Source organism: Mauremys reevesii, linkage group 3, assembly GCF_016161935.1.
Source record: "Mauremys reevesii isolate NIE-2019 linkage group 3, ASM1616193v1, whole genome shotgun sequence".
Taxonomy (NCBI): Eukaryota; Metazoa; Chordata; order Testudines; family Geoemydidae; genus Mauremys; species Mauremys reevesii.
The window spans coordinates 127,630,583-127,650,246 of record NC_052625.1 but is presented as its reverse complement, the minus strand read 5'-3'; the positions used below and the strand labels follow the sequence as shown (position 1 = coordinate 127,650,246).

The 19,664-nt window shown below is 43.0% G+C and overlaps 2 protein-coding genes across 11 annotated transcripts in view; one reads left to right on the top strand and one right to left on the bottom strand.

Annotated features, from left to right (window-relative positions):
* LOC120401000 overlaps positions 1-5,536 on the top strand; it is a 131,024-nt gene extending 125,488 nt beyond the window's left edge. For all 10 annotated transcript variants that reach the window (XM_039530460.1, XM_039530454.1, XM_039530458.1 and 7 more), the window contains one exon: positions 5,129-5,536. In XM_039530460.1, the coding sequence (XP_039386394.1) occupies positions 5,129-5,228 (100 nt within the window). In that variant the 3' untranslated portion in view covers positions 5,229-5,536. The remainder of the gene's footprint in view (positions 1-5,128) is intronic.
* CD164 (CD164 molecule) lies at positions 1,906-18,071 on the bottom strand. Its single transcript, XM_039530461.1, has 6 exons — positions 17,831-18,071; positions 10,624-10,695; positions 8,977-9,039; positions 7,149-7,226; positions 6,355-6,423; positions 1,906-4,926 (listed from the first exon to the last, which is right to left on the bottom strand). Exons 1-6 carry the CDS (start codon positions 17,892-17,894, stop codon positions 4,760-4,762), a joined length of 513 nt encoding a protein of 170 aa, XP_039386395.1. The 5' UTR covers positions 17,895-18,071; the 3' UTR covers positions 1,906-4,759.
* Between the last annotated feature and the right edge of the window lie 1,593 nt (positions 18,072-19,664).

Below are 19,664 nucleotides of genomic sequence, written 5' to 3'. Positions count from 1 at the left end.
GGCTAGGATGGAATATGCTTAGCAGTACCATAATTTGTCAGTAGTCAATGATATTAGGACAATTAAGGCCAAGGTCTGTTTAAAAGTAGCAGTATTTACAGTTAAGGACAGAAGTTGATGAAAAATAGAAGATTCACTCACCCATTAAGGCAATTTATTACTTTGTTAAAATAAATAATTCCAGCACCTTGAAAGCTGTTTAGTGCTAATTACTGAAGTTTTTAGTGTTACAGCTCTTATCTTTACATTGTAATATGAAAATAATGGGCAAGTAACCTGTAACATCCTTATAGTGGCAATGACCAGTTAAGTAAAATGTCCATATAAACAAATTTTCATCCACTGTTAACACTAGTGAGACCTGGTCAATTTAAGGTTGTGATGTGATGTTTCCAAGTCTGAATCAGTTATTGGGGGGGGGGGTAGTGTTTTTTCCATATCATTCCTTAAGCAATGGGTGAGGGCCTTAACTAGTAACCCTTAAAGGTGGAAATGCTTATGTACAGAAGGAGTTTGTAAGGCTATTGTACTGTGGCTCTGAGTTAAAACTGGAAGCTTGCCATTATTCAGATTGTTGCTTAAAATAAAAACCCACCCCCTCTGTCTAGTATGATGCTGCTAGCATTATTGGGCAGTTTTCTATGTCAGCAGGCTCTTGAATTCCACAGGATACAAGTAACAGACTCCACTCTCCTCCAAGGAGAGGTTAGGGTGTGTACTCACACCACATTAAAAATAAAATTTACAAATTAAAAGCATGTAGCCTGTGAGATTCTAAGGTGTTTTCATTGAAAAAAACAAACAAACAAAAACACACCACCACCACCACTCGAGTAGCACAATAATTGTGTTAGCAGCAGATGAGTTATGCTACCTCAAGCTGTAGCACATATTCCCTTGGGCTAGCTGCTAAGTTAAAAGCACCAGCTGTGGGGAGGGCAGGAGAGAAATTCAGTTGAGGGATAACACTTGAGAAGTCTTCACTGTAGAATTACAAGTCAAGTTCAATGTTAGTGTTAAAATTGCAGTATAGATAAGTTGTTTTAAACTATTAGAGGCAAAGGCCCCAACCAGCTAACATTTTAAAATTACAATTTGCCTTGACTACAGTAGGATTCAATAGATTTGTCCTAGCATAGGAATAGTCATTAAAAGAGTAATTGCAACATCTCTGCAGCAATGTGAGATAAACTCTGCCAGTGCTTGAGCCCTTGCCAAATCCCTGTCTGTCCCATTCTTCCTGTGTGACCTTGGGCATGTTAATCACAGCTTCTTATCCTTGTTTTACAGCTGGGGAACTTTAGTACTAGTCTTCTTGGGGGAGGGGGAGAGAAGGGGAAACTACATTAATTGTAAGGGGCTCAGATACTACAGTATGGGGGGGAGGGGTAAGATGAGCAGTTTCACTAGGATTTACCCAGAAGGCTGAAAACACTTTAAAAGCCATAGAACGAGAGGTTTAACAACAACTCTGCTGCTCATATGTACAGGGTCTGAATAGTGGCACCACCAATGCCCTATTTCATAAGTTACTAACAAAATGGGGATAAGAATGAAACTAGCATGGGAGGCAATCATTTTAATGACCAGTAATTCTCTAAAAGATAATTTCAGAAGTGCTGTGAGAGTGGAGGAGAAGGGGGCACAAATATTGCATACCCATCTTGTACAGTGCTTCAAGTTCATGCTTCCACTCATATGACCTCATTCTAGTTGTACCATCATCCTTTCAAGTTAATGTTTAAGTCAATCCTCATTTCTCCACAGCATTTCTTGCTTGGAACTTCTGTAGCCAGAGTGGCTATTTTGCAAAGGCTGCAAGGACTGTATACTTTTAAAAAAAAAAAAAACCACAAACCTTCCATTGTAGAGAGAATATTTACAAACAAAATACAACCAAAAAAATTCAGTAAATGTGATTTTATTTGTCAATTTGGTTTTCTGATTAGATTTGTCTTCAGAGGAAGAAATGCAAAACAAAATACAAACACAGCAATGTCTGCAAGGAACATTCATAAGGTACCAGGTTTGATAAATATATATTTGCACAAGGTGGCTTCAGGAACAAGTCACACAATAAACAGCTTGAAAAAAAATAAAGTTCACTACAGTTCAGTGCTTAAGACCTGATTTGAAGGGGCAGCCTAATAGCAAATAAACTACTCCATGGAGACAATCTAAGAAAGCTACCTTCCACTTCAAAACACCACTAAGAGGACCTGAAAGCTCTGTTAGTCTATGCTGGCTACTAGCATGTGACTAACTGGCACTGTAATTCTGCAAGGAAGCTGTCCCAATTTTAACAAAAAACAAAAACCATAGCAAGGCAGCACAAGCACATGCCTGGTAACCTAGAATGAGTTGCCAGTCAGAAACTAAGCCTGAGCTATGATTTTATCAGCAACTTATGGAAGTTAGTTTGTCTAGCAAGGCAAGCATATAGGCTGCTGCACAAAACTTACACCTTCCTAGAACAAGACTAAACCTATATGTCTGCAATAACTGTGCATTACAAAATTAGAGCTTCTTAAAGATTGACATCAATGGCACCAAGATCCTGGGTTTCCTGTCTTGGAAAGTAGCAACTGCTGACACCAAGGGATTAATCTAGTAACTAAGGCAAGTTACCCCCTTTCCTGGTTTTTCCAACAAATTTGAGGCCAGAGATTTTAAAACAATTAAGGCACTTGAAAAATGATTAAGTTTTTGCTGAACAAGCACATTTTCCAACATATATCAAGATCACTGAGAGACTAAAGCATTTTAGCCAAATTTTACACAGTAATTAAATCAACTCAAGGTTTAACTGTGGCATTTTTTCTTCAGTGTCCCGTAGCCTTTTGCTGCAAGTTTAAGACCAAAATGTCAGACAGCTTTTAAAGAATTAGGAACTATACTAAATAAAATTGTTTTATGAACACTATTGGGAATATCTACTGTGTGTGAAGTGGGAGGTCTTACTCATCACATTATAGAAATAAGTGCATAGAGCATGTTCCTTTGCCCAAATTAAGTTATGAAACAATTTAAGGAGATGGGAATGACAGACTAAATGATTTTACAACATTAAGGCCAAGGATACACCATCCAATCCAGACAAATGATGCTTGCTGGAAGTTGGGTGGTCAGTCTGTTTAATAAACCTGAGCTGACTGCCTGCTTTTGTCATGAGTACATTAACCTGCAATTTTCTGAAGGTACAGCACTGTCTGGTAATTATTTTAATATAGCAAGTTTAGTTTTCTGTGCAGCATAACAAAGTGAATGCTTTCCAAGGCAGAAGAGCATGAGGAAATAAAACTCAGTGCAACTAGAATGCTTTTTCATTCACTTAAGTTATAAAACCCATACATTGCCATGACTTAATTTATTAGTAATCATGCTGTCAATGTTTAAACACCCAGTTTAAGGTAAACATTTAAATCATACAAGTCAGTAGCTGCATAAGGCTTTAGAATTTCCTCAAACTGGGGATAAGGAACACCATCCATTTGAAATCTAGTCAATTTCAATAGTTAAAAGCAGCTTCCAGTGCTATGCCTGACCAGTCCATTGCCATGTTATAATTGTTTCACTTGCACAGTGCTGCATCAAAGGCCCACACAAAGGAGGAGAAAGTGTTTGTAGGCAGTGGAGGACAGTGAAACTTACTATGCACAAACCAAACTCTCTCTTATCTATTATTGTTAGAGGCGTTCAAGAGAACTATAACATTTTTTTCAGACAAATGTGATTTAAGTTGGTGCCCTTTTGAAGTCAGGAATGTGAAATTATGGCTATAGCCCTCCTATGCTTGCCTTGTTACAGGCCAGAAATAATTTGACACTAGTGGGAAAAAAAATCTAGTTCACCTTCAAAATTAGTCCAATATCCCAGTCCCTCATTCACAAAAGAAGTCAGCCTCTCAAAAAGGTCAGAAAATAAAATGTTGGCCATATTTTTGTTGTAGTGAATGTTGAGATTGGAAAGGTATATTCTGCTTTACTCCATTAGGCTAAAAGGCTGCTGCAGTACAAATGAAAATGGCACAAACATTTGAATTTGCAACCTACCTTTTTATTCTTTAAGGCACTGGACTTTATTTCCTCTTACATGGAGGGGAAATATTCTCACCACCCTTCCAGTTATAACAACTGAAAAGGCCAAATTTAAGAAATTAAAATGTGCAATACAATTCCTGGTTGGCATCTTTAATTCTCATATAGAAAAATATGGGTTTGGCATTATTTTCATTCAAGGAGGATATTTTATGAAGACAGTTTCTACTTCTACAAACCTTTGTTAACTTTCCTCGCAGTACACTACAAGAGCCACAAGCTAGCACAAATGATATTTCTCTCCCAGAAGTCAGTCATTGATAAAATTATAGGGATACTGCACTTATGGTTGATTAAATCGGCCTCCACAATCATCATCAGGAGATTGTCTACTCAAGACAGTGTTACCACTGAATACAAGAATCATTTTAAGTTTACATTTGGCATGTCAAGTTTAAAAAAAATCCCACAGCTGCAGCCACTAAAGAAAAATAAGATAATCACAAGGACTCATGCAGCATATTGAGTACCTCTGAGCGAGAGATGATTCATACCATCTCTTGCCAAGTATTGTATTACAAAAATATCATCCTTTCAAAAAGTCTTCTTTTGGAGATTTAAAGGATATTCTGAACTGTGGTGTTCCATACGGGGCAGAGAATATATTTTGGTTCAGTGAACTACAGGTGTTGGGCTACTAGTCCATTGTAAAATGACAGGTTCTAGAGAGTATGATAGTTTCGATCTTTGGACTTGCAGAATTTGTACAGGAAGAAGATTACAGCCTGCAGACCCAGTACAAGGACAATCCCACCAATGAAACTGGCAGCATCAAATGTAGACTTGTGAGGAGCTGGTTTAGGGGGACTCTCAGTAGCATGTGTTGTACCTGTTAAACAACAAATTAATAGATTATAGTTTAACGAGTGGATGTCACATTTACATTAGTATAGAATTTGGTGTTTTCCTTCTTGTACTATGAATCTGTTCAGTAAGAGGTTTGAGATTAAAGCACAGTGTGTGTGCGCTTCACAACCCTTAAGCATAACATTTGCTAACACAGTTCTTCACTTCCTTCCTTGTACTCCCAGGCTTGAGGATCTGTCGAAGCAACATTTACAGCAATGGTTTTCAAGCTGTGATCCGCAGCCTATACCTAAAATTTCCAAAGGGGTCTGCACTGCCATTTGAAATTTTTTCAGGGTCCATAAATGAAAAATGGTTGAAAGCCACTGGTATATGAAGATTGTACCTTTCATTTAAACATTTACTGTACACTAGAGTACGTCCGACCGTAAGTAACTAAAAACTACTTTGAACTGCACATAGGAACTAGTTTCATCCCCATTTCACAGAAGAATCCCAGTTAAACTAAATCTGTACTTCAAAATACCATTAGCCACACTTTTGTTTTACTACAAGAATGATGCCCATCACTGATACCTCAGAACCCCCACAGAAGGCTAAAAATAATTTTCCTAATGAGGTGAGACTCTTCTGCTACCTGTCCTAGTCTATTGTTCTTTAGTAAGGTCATTCACTAAATATGACCAGAACTCAATAAAAATCTGTGCTTGAATAGTCTTCCATCTGTTAAATAAAGTCTTCTAGCAATGTGCAACTAAAAGATTTAGATCTACCTCATCACAACACACAGGGCCCCCAATACTGTCGCCGTCACCAAAAGGACAGGCTTTTAAAAACTAACCTCCCCTTTTGAATATATTTCATTAGGTGGTATAATTTTAGTTTAATTTCAAGATCTAGCCTTTTAAGTTGGACCCTATTGTTGCTGCCCAACATGTGTTAGTACAGTGTTTCTCTACAAATGGTCCATGAATCAGCACCAGTCCTTGAGGTCTCCCCAACACAGTTTAGGAAGGAGCAAGCCAGTCCCTCATATTAAAAAGGCTGAGAAACACTGTATTAGAGTATTTTACCTTAACGCAAGATTATGTCAGGAGTGCAAATTTTATATTTTAACTCAGTCACCAGACTTCACAAGTTCCTCTTGTGTAGATTATACTTAACATGACTGAAATTAAGCCAGTCAGTCAAACTGCTTAATTTGGCCAAGTCACTTATTTTGAAATTTCACTGAGCAGTGTGTGTTACTGTCAAGGCAACATCTCAACAGATATTCCACCATGATAAAGGTAATTGTGGCATGCAAGGTCATGACTTTCTGGCACACCTACTGTTACTATTCTTCATTACTTCCTGTCACCTACTAAGTAACATTATTTCCAAATAAGCTTTTCCAAATACAAAGACTGTTTTAAATACTTAAACTGACAGTGTTTAAAAAAAAAATTACCTGGTGTACTGATTGTTGAGAGAACTAGAGTACTTGAAGCAGTAGATGAAGTTGTATTGGTGATGTTACCTGTTTTGTAGAGAGAAACTTCCAAATTCAAGATGTACAGAGGTATCACTTTTGTAAGTTCTATTTTTGTAATTGCTTCAGTTTTTATCTCACTCACGCAAGAACAACCACCCTTAAAAATGCAGACTATGCACACATAGAATAGAGGTACTTATAATGCTGTGCAGTTAAGTAAATTTTTATAGACATTTTTGTGAGCTGTTATATATTATATAAAAAAAACAAAAGTCTTGGTGCAGTATAATTACCTGAATACTTAAGGCTCTCAAGCTATTATAAATGATTTAGTTCATTACACAGCATAGTTCTTTATTTTGTATCGAGCACTAACAAATATTTTTGATGTTTCAAATATCAGTTGAGAAAACTCCCTCAGCTAGAAATCTGTTTCTCTCACAGAGTAGAACCTTAGTTTTATGAGCACTAATCTTACAAATAAGTAGTTATATTGACCACATTTCCTGACTGGAAGAAAGGTAAGTCACAACAAAAATGATGTAGATGAAAAATTAGTCGACTTCCCTTCAATCACTGGCAATTTCTTTGTAGTGGTTTGTAGGACACGGAAGTTATGCATTGTACCTACTGTAACTGAGATGTTCAATTTTATGAACTACTTATTCCCAAATAGTTTAAGCAAACTTTGGTAGAACCCTTGTTTTACAAAGTTATCTTACTTAGCCCAGTTATCAGTTCATTATAGTAAAAATTTCTTTTTTTTTTACCTGTGGTAGCAGTAGCAGCTGTGGTAGCATTAGCAGCTGTGGTAGCATTAGCAGCTGTGGTAGCAGCAGTAGATGAAGCTGTAGAATAGTGTGTAAAAATAAAAGTTAACTTACAAGATTGTAACATACAACAGACTCCCATTTAAGGATAGTAAAATGCTTAATGGACCACTATGAAGGCTAACGTGAAGTAGCAAAAAGACTGGAAGAGAGTTCACTGCACTACAGTAACACACTGAACTGTGGGAGCAGAATACATCAAGCAAACAAAACTGAGACATGCCTACAGGGTAATTCAAGCCAGAAACATGCTGAGAGTCCAGGCTTGGCCTCTGTTACAGCCTAAGTGTCCTGGAACCTTCCAACTGGCTACCACAGACCCTGAAGAGTTGCTGTGGCTGACTGGTGGATGCACACCCATGCTTTGGATCTGGAAACTGGGCAGGATGTGAGAGATTTAGGCATCCAGTTCCCCTTTGTGTCTTAGAAAGTCTTCCCATAACACTTCAAGTTCAATTTGGAGCTAGGTTCCACAGGTAGGTATGCATTTGCTCTGGCTTGCTGGGTGATTAAAATGTATACTGAAAGCTGGGACATCTTCAGTGGTCCAAAAGGTTGAGTTTAGATAAAGCTCTCCTTCCACTGAGTACCAGAAAGTAAAACCTGAGCATATAGTCTAAGAAGCTGTTAGAACTTTTAAAAAAGAAACTGGTTAATAAAAGCAGTTTACTTAGAACATATCTATATACAGCACTTATTACAATGCATGTTATTTGGGGCAGCAGATTCATTAAGATTTCTTTCTAAAGGGCACTCCACCAAATTCCCAGGATACAATCCAACAGTTCTTGGATATGCAGGAGTCAAGTAATACTTGGTATAATGGGAGAAACAACAGTCTCACTGCAAACCTAATAGGAACAGATTGGAGTTCTGCTACTCATTCTGACATAACCAACAGTTTAACATGACAATGAAGTGCTGTTCTACTAGAAAGTGGTTTAGTAAAAAGTGGCATTCTAGGGTTCCATATTTGCCTTAGTGACTCCAGAGCAAATGCAATCAGTTTACAAAGAGGTTTTTTTTAACTGCCAGTCCCTAAAACAATCTGAAATCAGAAGTGAAGTACAACATAAGGCTACATTTTAGTCCTGGGTATTTTTTAGTAAAAGTCACAGACAGGTCACGGGCTGTAAACAAAAATTCATGGCATGTGACCCATCCATACCTTTTACTAAAAATACCAGTGAATAAAACTGGGGTGTGTGGTTGCCCAGGGCTCCCGCAGATGCTGGGTGAGAGGGGGGTTGGCAGGGCCGGCAGGTTCCCTACCTGGCTCTATGCCTATACTCTCCCCCCACCCCCAGCATAGCTTGGGTGTGGGAGAGGCCAGAGGCACAGGACAGGGTGAGGCAGGCTCTGGGTAGTGCTTACCTGTGGGGGGGTCTCCACAGAAGCAGTGACATCCCTCTCACTCAGCTGTTAGGCGGAGGCAAGGTCAGGCAGCTTTGCACACTACCTCTGCCTGCAGGCACCTCCCAGTGGCTGTGGTTCCCGACCAATGGGAGCTGTGCAGCCAGCACTCTGGGCATAGGCAGCCTGCAAAGCTGCCTGGCCATGCCTCTGCCTAGCAGCAGAGTGAGGGGGATGTTGTTCTCTTTAAGCTTACCTACTACAGAGATTTGCTTATACAATTGATACAAGGTATGTTAGTGGAGGCTGATAACTATTGTGCTGGAAGCTGTAAAGAATAGGAAGACTGTCTCAGATAACTTGGAAAAGACTGCATTAAGAGTCAACCTAAAACAAACAATATCCAGATACTTACAAAAACACTGTGAAATAGTAGTACAGTTCAGTCCTGTTTCATTTGCACAAGAAAAGTTTGATCCTGTCCAAAAAAAAAGTGTAATATCAAGGAGCAGTAGGAAAGGGTTTTTATATTGAGAGTTTCTCAAAAACAAATATTATTATGCTTTTTATCAATTACAAATGATGTTCTCATAAAAATTCTTAATGTTCTATGCGGGATTCCCTGGGGATATCAGTCTCTCGGCTAGCAGAATTAAGACTATTTCAATGGACAAGATTTAATACACTTGAATGAGTTCCATCATTAATGACATTAAGTATATTTCTGTAAAGCAAGAGTGAACAAAACAGTGACATTCACTCCCATAAGCACTGTAAGCAATCTGTGTAATACCTCTTGCAATATATTCTAGTTAGATACCCGCTTATGTACCATTTTGAAAAAGGTATGCAGATATAAACAGAGTCAGCCAAGTTTAAATAAAACATTAAAAGCACTATTTAGTTTACTGTTACTATATTTGAAAAACTACAGCAGAAATACTCTGGGCCCAGTTCTGTGATACTGCATAATGACTTCCACTAAGAATAAATGGAAGTTGTGTGATATAGCTAAAGCAGAATTTAACCTCCAATTTAAGAGGAATTCATATTTATCTGTTTTGATCAAAGTGACAATCCATATTTACATAGCAATTTAGTGTTAACAGGCTACATTAAGAAGTTTCAAGACATTTAGCACTTATTTGTCCATAGTCCTCTCAAACAGGTCGCCCACAATGCCTCGAGTTTTGTCAGAGAATTCTGGAGACTACATATACTGAATTTGTAATGGAAAGAACCTTTTGAGAGGAACACCAAAACTGGGATGGTAACGGTTGAAACTTGCTTTCCATTTCTTATGGAGGATCTCCATAGTTCTTTACATGGGTAGTCTACATAACCATGTATTATCCCATCACCACTACCCTCAATTGTTCTAATTGTTTCCATCCACTTCTGTCCCTCATGTTTAGAATCTAAAAACTCATCGGGGAGGGACTGTCTTAACAGTGTTTTGTTCAGTGCCCAGCACAATGGGACCCTAATTCTGATTGTGTCACAACTAAAATATAAATGAATAGGCTACCTTACGTAACTGATTGTCTACTGCCCTGTCTTCTCTTGAGGCACTTGATATCAGGACAGGATTTAACAATTCTGTGGGATAATCTCAAAAGGGACTGCAATGTTGGAATGCTTGTCAATTTTAACATGTCAAGGTCCATCCATGACCTCCTTACCAGCAAGGCCAAGTAACTAGTTTACTGTCTTTCGTGAAGTCTGTTGCATAGTTAGTAGTTAAGATTTTCCATGGTGCTTCAGGTAGTTTGTTTGGTTAGCAGGCCTTTAAAAATTCTGCTTTTATTTGTATTTTGAGCATAATATTCCGCTGCCTCTGGATAAGAATTTAAGATTAGTTTAACTTTCAAATCAAAGTGTTTGTATTTTGTGTACATGACTGTTTTGGGCTCTTAACAGTTTAGAATAATTTTAAGATAGTGTTGCTTTTCACGATGTTATCCACCAAAACAGTTGTCATTCATCACCCCTTGTAAACGTTTGTGAAATCAGACCCCAAAACATATCTAGTTAGTAAATATTAGTTTTTCCAGATGTTTACCATTGCACTGAATCCACTCGCATCCACTAGTATTAACACAGTCATTGCAGGTTTTATGATGTGCACAGCTGTCTGAAAAAGGGAAAACATTTAATTATGGGCCAGTTCATTGTTATCAGATGAGCAACTCTCCCAAAGATAATGGGATTAGTTTTCTAGCATTTTTAAATCACAGATCTGTTTTACTTATTAGCACCTATAAATTGAGGGCCTCCATAACATCCTCAAACGTGTTTACATATGAACTGAGTCAACTCCCCAACAAAACAACTTTATTTTCGGTTAAGAAGCTGTAGCACAGAGAAACGACATGCTTAAATTCACACAAATCCATGGCACAGAACCAAGACTAGGTGTCGACAGATCTGGTGGTTAACCCATAGGATTATCTTTTTTTCCTCCCAAGTATTGTTAGTGACTCCAACTACACATGCATTAGGCTCAAGTAGATTAAAATGCACTTTACTCCTGGACAACAAAGCCTGTTGTTCCAATGCCATGCCCCAGAAATGTCAGTTATACCTTATGTAGTGGTCTCCAAATATATTTAAATAAAGCTCATGAGAATCTAAATGGAGAACAGAAAATTTACAAGAGTGAAAAGAACTAAGGGTATGCCTATACAGCAAAGAAAACTCCACAGCAGGGCCATGGCAGTGGATTTGGATTCACCGGGCTGCAGGGCTGTTTCACTGCCATGTAGATGTTTGGGGGCTCAGGACTCTAGACTCTAGGATCCTACAAGGAGGGAGGGTCCAGAGCTCAGACTCCAGAGAAACAGCCCCACAGCCTGAGCCTCATGAGCCCAAGGTCAGTTGGTATGGGCCAGCCACGGGTTTTTCTTTGATGTGTAGACCTATCCTAAGTCTGCAAACAAGACTTCACAGGAGTATTTTGAAACTTCAGTGGGTAAAAGCCTTTACTATAAAAGGGAAGAGACAACAGAAAATAGAGTCAGTTAGACTTATGGGAGAAAACAACAAAATGGAATTAGTTAATGCTGGCCTAACTGGTATAAGCCCTCATTTGTTACAATTGTACCAAAAATGCGTGGAACAGACCAGACTGAAAACAGTTTTCCTGTTTTACCACACTGGCAACTAGTTTTGGTGGGACTGATGCTGGTTCTCTACAAAGTTATTTGGACATATTAAACCTAAGCCTCACAATTGGCTCTCCAAACAGCAGGACCAAAAGTCTTGTATGCTTGAATAAATAGCATTCAGTGTGCAGCAGCATGCACACTGAATGCTATTTATTCAAGCATACATTTTAGCTGATAAAAAAAGTGTGTTAAAATTTGACTTTTCCATACCCTAGTACTCTATCCTGGCTCCTGGAGTGAACAAGTACTATACAATGCTATAGAACAGGGATGGGCAATCTTTGGCACATGGCCCGCCAGGGTAAGCACCCTGGCAGGCCGGGCCAGTTTGTTTACCTGCCGCATCCGCAGGTTCGGCCGATCGCAGCTCCCACTGGCTGTGGTTCCCCGTTCCAGGCCAATGGGGGCTGTGGGAAGCAGTGGCCAGCACATCCCTTGGCCCGCGCAGCTTCCCGCAGCCCCCATTGGCCTGGGATGGGGAACCACAGCCAGTGGAGCTGCGATCATCCAAACCCGCGTGCCAAAGGTTGCCAATCCCTGCTATAGAAAACAGTAAGCATTAATAGGAATAACTGCAACTAGACCTGACAGCTGTGGATGGATAAGAGATGAAAACTTCCCTCAGGGTTCAAATGCCAAGGTTACTACATTGCAGAATTGGAAATCCTGAATACCAAGACTGATCTTCCCTTTCTGCTGAGCATATATCTTCACTCATATGGGGTCTGTTACTAGTAGTTTGAGATAGTTGGGAGGAAAGATACTAGGTAACTGAAACCCAGGAATGGCTTATAGGACAGAGTCCACCCACTCTCAACAGGTGTGACCTGGTACTTCTGTTTTTGTAACTAGAGTCAGCTTGTCTAACTCAACCCTACTTATTTTTTTGAATACTAAGACTTCTTAAGGTGTCTAGTGCATGCAATGCCAGCCTTTACTCTAAAAGTGACGTACTGTTTTTCTTGGAGAAACTAAACAGCTTCTCCACCTGGGAGTGAACAGATCTTTTAATACTGAATCGGAAGTCCAGTTGCAATTAGCGATTATCCTTAGACCGGAACCAGACCAGAAATGTCCTGTCACTTGGATATGCACACGTGTCCTATGTTGCTCATGACTATCAAGATCTCAGTCAGCAATGGTTTCCACATGAAAGTATGCCTACTGATACTATTGAGATCAAATCATCCAGCCTCTGAAACTGAATCTGAGCAGACACCTGCTGGCTCAGATAAAACCTCTTCCAGACTCCAAATGTACTAGATCCTGTCCTAGAGCAAGAAAGCTTGGAGCTGAGCTTTGTCTTATAGCCCCAAGGTACCTGCAGACATCACTCTTGAAACAGCAGCTCTTGCCACCATACAAATTAAAGATAATTTTTTACTTGAAGTCAAGGCATTCCCCTGGCCTGAGTGACCTTTCACATTTCCTTGTGAAGAGACTTAGTCATACTAAGCCATCTACACTGATATTTGGCAATGTAGCTCTGGTAATCCATATTTTTGAGGTGAAAGTAGAGACTGGTAAACCCTTCAGCCACATGAAGACTGCAGCAATGAAGCTTAGGATTCTAGGGCCTTGAATTCAGCTCTCTTCTGGATATATATCTTGACTTTAGCAAAGCCTTTGATACGGTCTGCCACAGTATTCTTGCCAGCAAGTTAAAGTAGTATGGATCGGATGAATGGACTATAAGGTGGACAGAAAGCTGGCTAGATTGTCGGGCTCAACAGATAGTGATCAATGGCTCCATGTCTAGTTGGCAGCCGGTATCAAGTAGAGTGCCCCGGGGTTGGTCCTGGGGCTGGTTTTGTTCAACATCTTAATTAATTATCTGGATAGTGGGATGAACTGCACCCTCAGCAAGTTCACAGATGACACTAAGCTGGGTGGAGAGATAGATATGCTGGAGGGTAGGGATAGGGTCCAGAGTCACCTACACAAATTGAACAGACTGGGCCCCCCCAAAAAAATCTGATGTTCAACAAGGACAAGTGCAGAATCCTGCACTTAGGATGGAAGAATCCCATGCACTGCTACAGGCTGGGGACCAATTAGCTAAGCAGCAGTTCTGCAGAAAAGGATCTGGAGATTACAGTGGACAAGAAGCTGGATATGAGTCATGTGCGCGCCCTTGTTGCCAAGAAGGCCGCTGGGATATTGGGCTGTATTTGTAGTAGCATTGCCAGCAGATCGAGGGATGGGATTATTCCCCTCTATTTGGCACTGGTGAGGTCATACATGGAGTAGTGTGTCCAGTTTTGGTCCCCCCTACAGAAGGGATGTAAACAAGTTGGAGAGAGTCCAGCAGAGGGTAACGAAAATGATTAGGGGGCTAGGACACATGACTTATGAGGAGAGGCTAAGGGAACTGGGGCTATTTAGTCTGCAGAAGAGTAAGGGGGGGGGATTTGATAGCAGCCTTCAACTACCTGAAGGGGGGTTCCAAAGAGGATGGAGTTAGGCTGTTCTCAGTGGTTGCAGATAGCAGAACAAGAAGCAATGGTCTCAGTGGGGGAGGTCTAGGGTTGATATTAGGAAACACTATTTCACTAGGAGGGTAGTAAAGCATGGGAATGGGTTACCCATGGAGGTGGAATCTCCAGCCTTGGAGGTTTTTAAGGCCTGGCTTGATGAAGCCCTGGCTGAGATGATTTAGTTGGTGTTGGTCCTGCTTTGAGCAGGGGGGTTGGACTAGATGACCTCCTGAGGTCTCTGCCAACCCTAATATTCTATGACTCTATAAGGCTGCCTCAGAATTATGAGAGAAGTGTCTTACTCAAAGACATTACTGCCTATTCTCCACTTTCCAGGGGAAAGTGTTTCCTTACATCTTTTAATCTTTACTAGCTCAACACAGTATGAGGACACACCAATCCTACTCACATAGGAAAGCTGCTCCAGCTACCCATCAATGACGGTCACAATTCTAGAGGGGCATGGTACCAAAAATCAGCTCAGTCTGCAGGTTCTCCTCTTCTGTAGAGATGTATATGGCTAATGACTATACCCCGAATAGAATCAGAATAGCACCTATCTCCAGATACTTCCCCTTAATGCCATACAAGCAACTTGGCACAGCAATTCAATGGAGATGGCAGGACAGAAGTTGCTGCCAAAATAAGGCATCTGATAACAGTTTTGTTAAGTTCTTGGTGCAGACTGCATCCTCTTTAGACTGCATCATCTTTTTGTTCTGTTTGTACAGCACTTATCAAATAGGGTCCCAGTCCATGACCAGGGCTCTTAGACACCACAGTAATACAAATAATAGAATAATAAAGTTGTGTCTGCCTGACCACTGTGGTGCAAGTGTACCACTGCATCATCTCAAAAATGGAACTGTCAACTTTGACCATGAACCTGAATTACTGGAATAATTCAGTCACAAGGAGTCAAATCTTCAGATGCCATCCCAGGTTTGACAAGGGTACTCTAGAAGGTTTCAGTTTGGGGCTGCATAAAGTCAAAAAGCTGCAATAAGCCCCACAGAGCCTCCTGCTTTCAATGCTTCTGCAGAAAAAGCTTCTCCTCTCAAGAGGAACAGCTTAGTACTATAGACTTAACTAACAAAAACTGCAAGTTCATAAGGTCCTGCTGACCCTGACCTGCTTACATGACACAACTGGAGTAGATACTGCCACAGTGGTTTTGGCCATCCTCTTCAGTTTTTGAGGAGGGGTGACTGGAAACTGCTCCTCTATCAAAACTCCTCACTTGCAGTCCCACATGGATTTTAATCTTATGCTGAAGAGGATGAAGCAAATCATATCAGGGTACAGTATTACTTCTGCCAGTAATTCAAAAATACCAATTATGTGAAGTCAACATGATTTTACCATATTAATGATTCATGTCCAGTCTCATTTTGCTTCAAACAAAGCTACAAATGGCTTTTAAAGATTTGACTCTATGAACAGCTCTAATTTTGTCCATGCGATTACACATGCTGTACTTGGATCTACTACATTTCACTATTATAAACAGAAGACATGATATTTTTATAATGATCTTCTGAATACATTAAGTACTGAAATTCTCACCCATAGAAATTTTTGTCTTCTATTTCCCTAAATTTGATGTACCAAGACCAGTATTGAAGTGAGGTGATCTAGTGGATTAAGCATATGATTAGCAATAGTGAACCTTGGTTTCTAATGCCACTGAATTGATGAGGCTTTGACAAGTCACTTCCTCCACTAGTAAGTACTAATTTTACCTTTCATAAAAGGTCATTCTGAGAATGCAGCAAAGAATCCTGTGGCAACTTATAGACTAACAGATGTTTTGCAGCATGAGCTTTCAGGTATTCACCCACGAAAGCTCATGCTGCAAAACATCTGTTAGTCTATAAGGTGCCACAGGATTCTTCGCTGCTTTTACAGATCCAGACTAACATGGCTACCCCTCTGATTCTGAGAATGAATGTTTAAACAAAATATTGGATAGGACAATCTTCAAGTAATGATAGTTAAGGCTATGATTTTGTCAGGGATATTTTTAGTATAAGTCAGGGACAGGTCACTGGCAATGGAAGCCTGACCTGATTTTTACTAAAAACATCCCTGACAAAATGGTGAGGGAGGAGGGCCCAGCACCCTGCCCTCCAACTTCAGAGGCTGGGAGCTGTAGGGATGCCATTGCCCAGTGGCTGGGACGGGCCCCCTGCAGGGCTGAAGCTGGGGAGGGGGGGCCCCCCACCACCATGCAGGGCTGGGAGCTACAGGGTGGCCCCCGCTCTGCCAACAGTGGCTGAGAACGGGGGGGGGGGGGGGGGGGAGAAGAGACCTGCCCCTGAGCAGCTCAGGGGTCCATCTGCTGCCACCAGCTGTGGAGATGCACCTCCCCTTCATAGAATATCAGGGTTGGAAGGGACCTCAGGAGGTCATCTAGTCCAACCCCCTACTCAAAGCAGGACCAATCCCCAGATTTTTACCCGTTCCCCAAATGGCACCCGCAAGGATTGAACTCACAAGCCTGGGTTTAGCAGGCCAATGCTCAAACCACTGAGCTATCCCTCCCCCCTTCTCCCTGCCCACAGCCACTGAGCAGCTCTGGGGTCCCTCAGCCATTGGCACATGCAGGATGGCCCCAGGTACACACAGTGGCTGGAGCACTGCAAGGGGGACCCCTGCCAGCAGCAGTGACTAGGCAGCTCAGGGGGTCACCACCAATGGCAGACCGGTTAGTTGGGGGGAGGAAGAGCACCACCCACAGCTTCTAGGCAGCTGCCCTACCACGCAGAAGCTGGACTGCTGTGGGTTCCCCCACCGCTAGCAGCAGCCAGTCAGCTCCATGACATAATCTTAGCCTTAATTATAGTGGGGCATTTCCTTGACGTAGGGAGTGCCAATTAACAAACACTATATAACAACAACAAAGTTGTCTAGATGCACGCAATAAACGATTGCGGATTTAAGTACAGGGCTCAAAAACTCCGAAGGGGCAGTTTATTCTCCTGATTACTCAAGAACAGGATCCGTGGCTGGATACTCAGTTTTGCTGCGCTGTTTGCGCCCAGTGGCCTTTGCACTTTTTTACACCAACTATAAATCACGACTTCGGGAGGCAGATCTGGGCATTTCCTGCCCTGCGTTACTCAAACCTGTTAAGTGGCTCTGCTTGTCCTCCTGCTGCCGCAACAGGGGAAGCAAATGCTGCAAGGGGCGATTAACACCAACAAGCTGCGCTTTCGGGAACGGGACCCAACCCCCCAGTAAACAAGCTGGGTGCGCGTGCAACGGAGCCGGCTGCCACCACGTCTCCTGGGCAGCGCGGAGGGGGCGCGGGGCACCGGGGAATCACAGCGACAGAAGCGAGCTTCGGAAGACACCCTCCCCCCCCGCGTAGAGCCGCGCCGGCCACACAGGGCCCCCGCGCTGGGCGCTCCGGCGCACGCAGCCCCCTCAGCGCCCGGCCCGGGACGCGCCTCCCACCCCCGGCCGAGGAAGGAGCGAACTCCCGCTGGGCGCCAGCGCACGGCCCCGCCACAGCGCTCGGATCTGGGGGAGGGGAGGGGCGCCCCCCCCCGTTTACCGCTCACAGCCCCCGGAGGAGCCGCCCCCAGCCCCGCCGCGGCGCGCCCCGCCCAGCCCAGCTCACCTGCCGCCGCCCAGAGCAGGGCCCAGCAGGCCGTGGCGAGCAGGAACCCCGGTGTCCGGCCCATAGCTCGGTGTCCGACTGACGGGGCGGCTCAGACTCCTCCGCGACTAACCCTAACGACACTCCCTCTACAACTCCCAGCCCAGCTACGTCATATGAGCACGTGGGAAGGGCGTGGCGCTGACCCATTACGTAGAAGCGACTGGCCCCGCCCCCGTCAGGGTTCGGTCCGTCTATTCGCCGCGCCTCACCCGCCACCCCAGCCGAGCACCAGGGCGGTGGCAGAACGTGCCCCTTCAGCACGTGACCACATCGGGCCGCGCTGCCCTCATCACGTGATGCTGTCCCGCTCTCTCAGGCAATCACACGCCGCTCGAGCCCCTCTGTCGGGGGAGTGGGACGGGCCCTGACCCGGGCGCGCGGCGCTGACAGGGAGGGGCCTGGCGCGGCCGCGCACGGGCGGGGCTGAGTGAGGGAGTTGGGGCCCAGCCTGTCACCCTGCGGAGCCCGCAATGCGCGCCCAGCACCGGGCCGTGGAGCCAGAGGAAGGAGGCAGCTGAGGCTCCGCACAACGCATCTGCGCCCAACATTTAGCGCCACGTTGTGCACAGCCCTACACCGTGTTCAGCCCATTAACGTCAGCGGGAGCTGCTGGGTGTAAACGAGCACAGGCCTTGGCTGTTGGTATTTGTCCATTAGCGCCGCCCCCACCTCTCCCCTGACCTAGCTGAACACCTGTGCAGAGTGCACGCAATAAACCAGCCCAGGTTGCATCATCCAAGGGTTTGTTCTCACACCTCCAGCTGCACTGAAATCATTCATCGTTTTAAGCAGGGGTTCTCAAACAGGGTCATGAGGTTATTACATGGGGGGGGGTCACTGCTGTCAGCCTCCACCCCAAACTCAGCTTTGCCTTCAGCATGTATAATGATGTTAAATATATAAAAAAGTGTTTTTAATTTATGGGGAGGTTGCAGTCAGAGGCTTGCTATGTGAATGGGGTCACCAGTAAAAAAGTTTGAGAGCCACTGGTTTTAAGAATGCCAATGAGTAACTCCCCTCAGGCCCACCCTCCCACGGTGCCTTGCAACACTATAAGCAGGTCAGAGCTCATATCCATAACAGGTATATGACCTATTCTGCAGCAGTTTAGTAAAATAACTATTTAAAAAACTGATGTACACAACGCATCCCCACCAACATGAGATTTGGAAAACAGAGACAGGAAACCTCTTAAAATAAGCTTGCCACTCTATTACTTCTCACTTTGACTCCATGTTTTTCTCCAGATTTTTTAGGAAAAATACCAATGCAAGGGAAGAAATATGCAGCTGATAATGTAAATACATATAGGAATGTTCTCCTGCACAAAATCCAATTCAAGCCCTATCTCCAGATGTAATTTAGTGCAACCTGCTGCCAATTCTTAAAAGGGAGACAGTTCTTAAAACCCAAAAGTGAAACAGGTTAAAATGCAGCAGTTCTCCATCCCCACCTCCACAGTCACCATCTGTAGGACACCCAACCAAGAGGTAACAGCTACACTATTCCCTAGTTGCTTAGCCCAGTTCCAGAACCCCACTCTTCAAGCCATCTACCTCACAGTTAAAAGTCCCTATTATTTTTATTCTTGTGCCGGGGCTTCCACACATCTGACAATTCTCCATGCTCCTTACACCTCTTCTTTCCTAGCCCTCAACTCAGAGCTTCTGCAAGAGGGATCCCCACAAGGCACCACTCCCCAGCTTCCCCCTTTCAGCTGCAAATTACATCCCTGCTGAGTAGCTTCTCCTGGGAACCTCTCTCCAGAATCAACCCTCCTATCCTTGGCTGA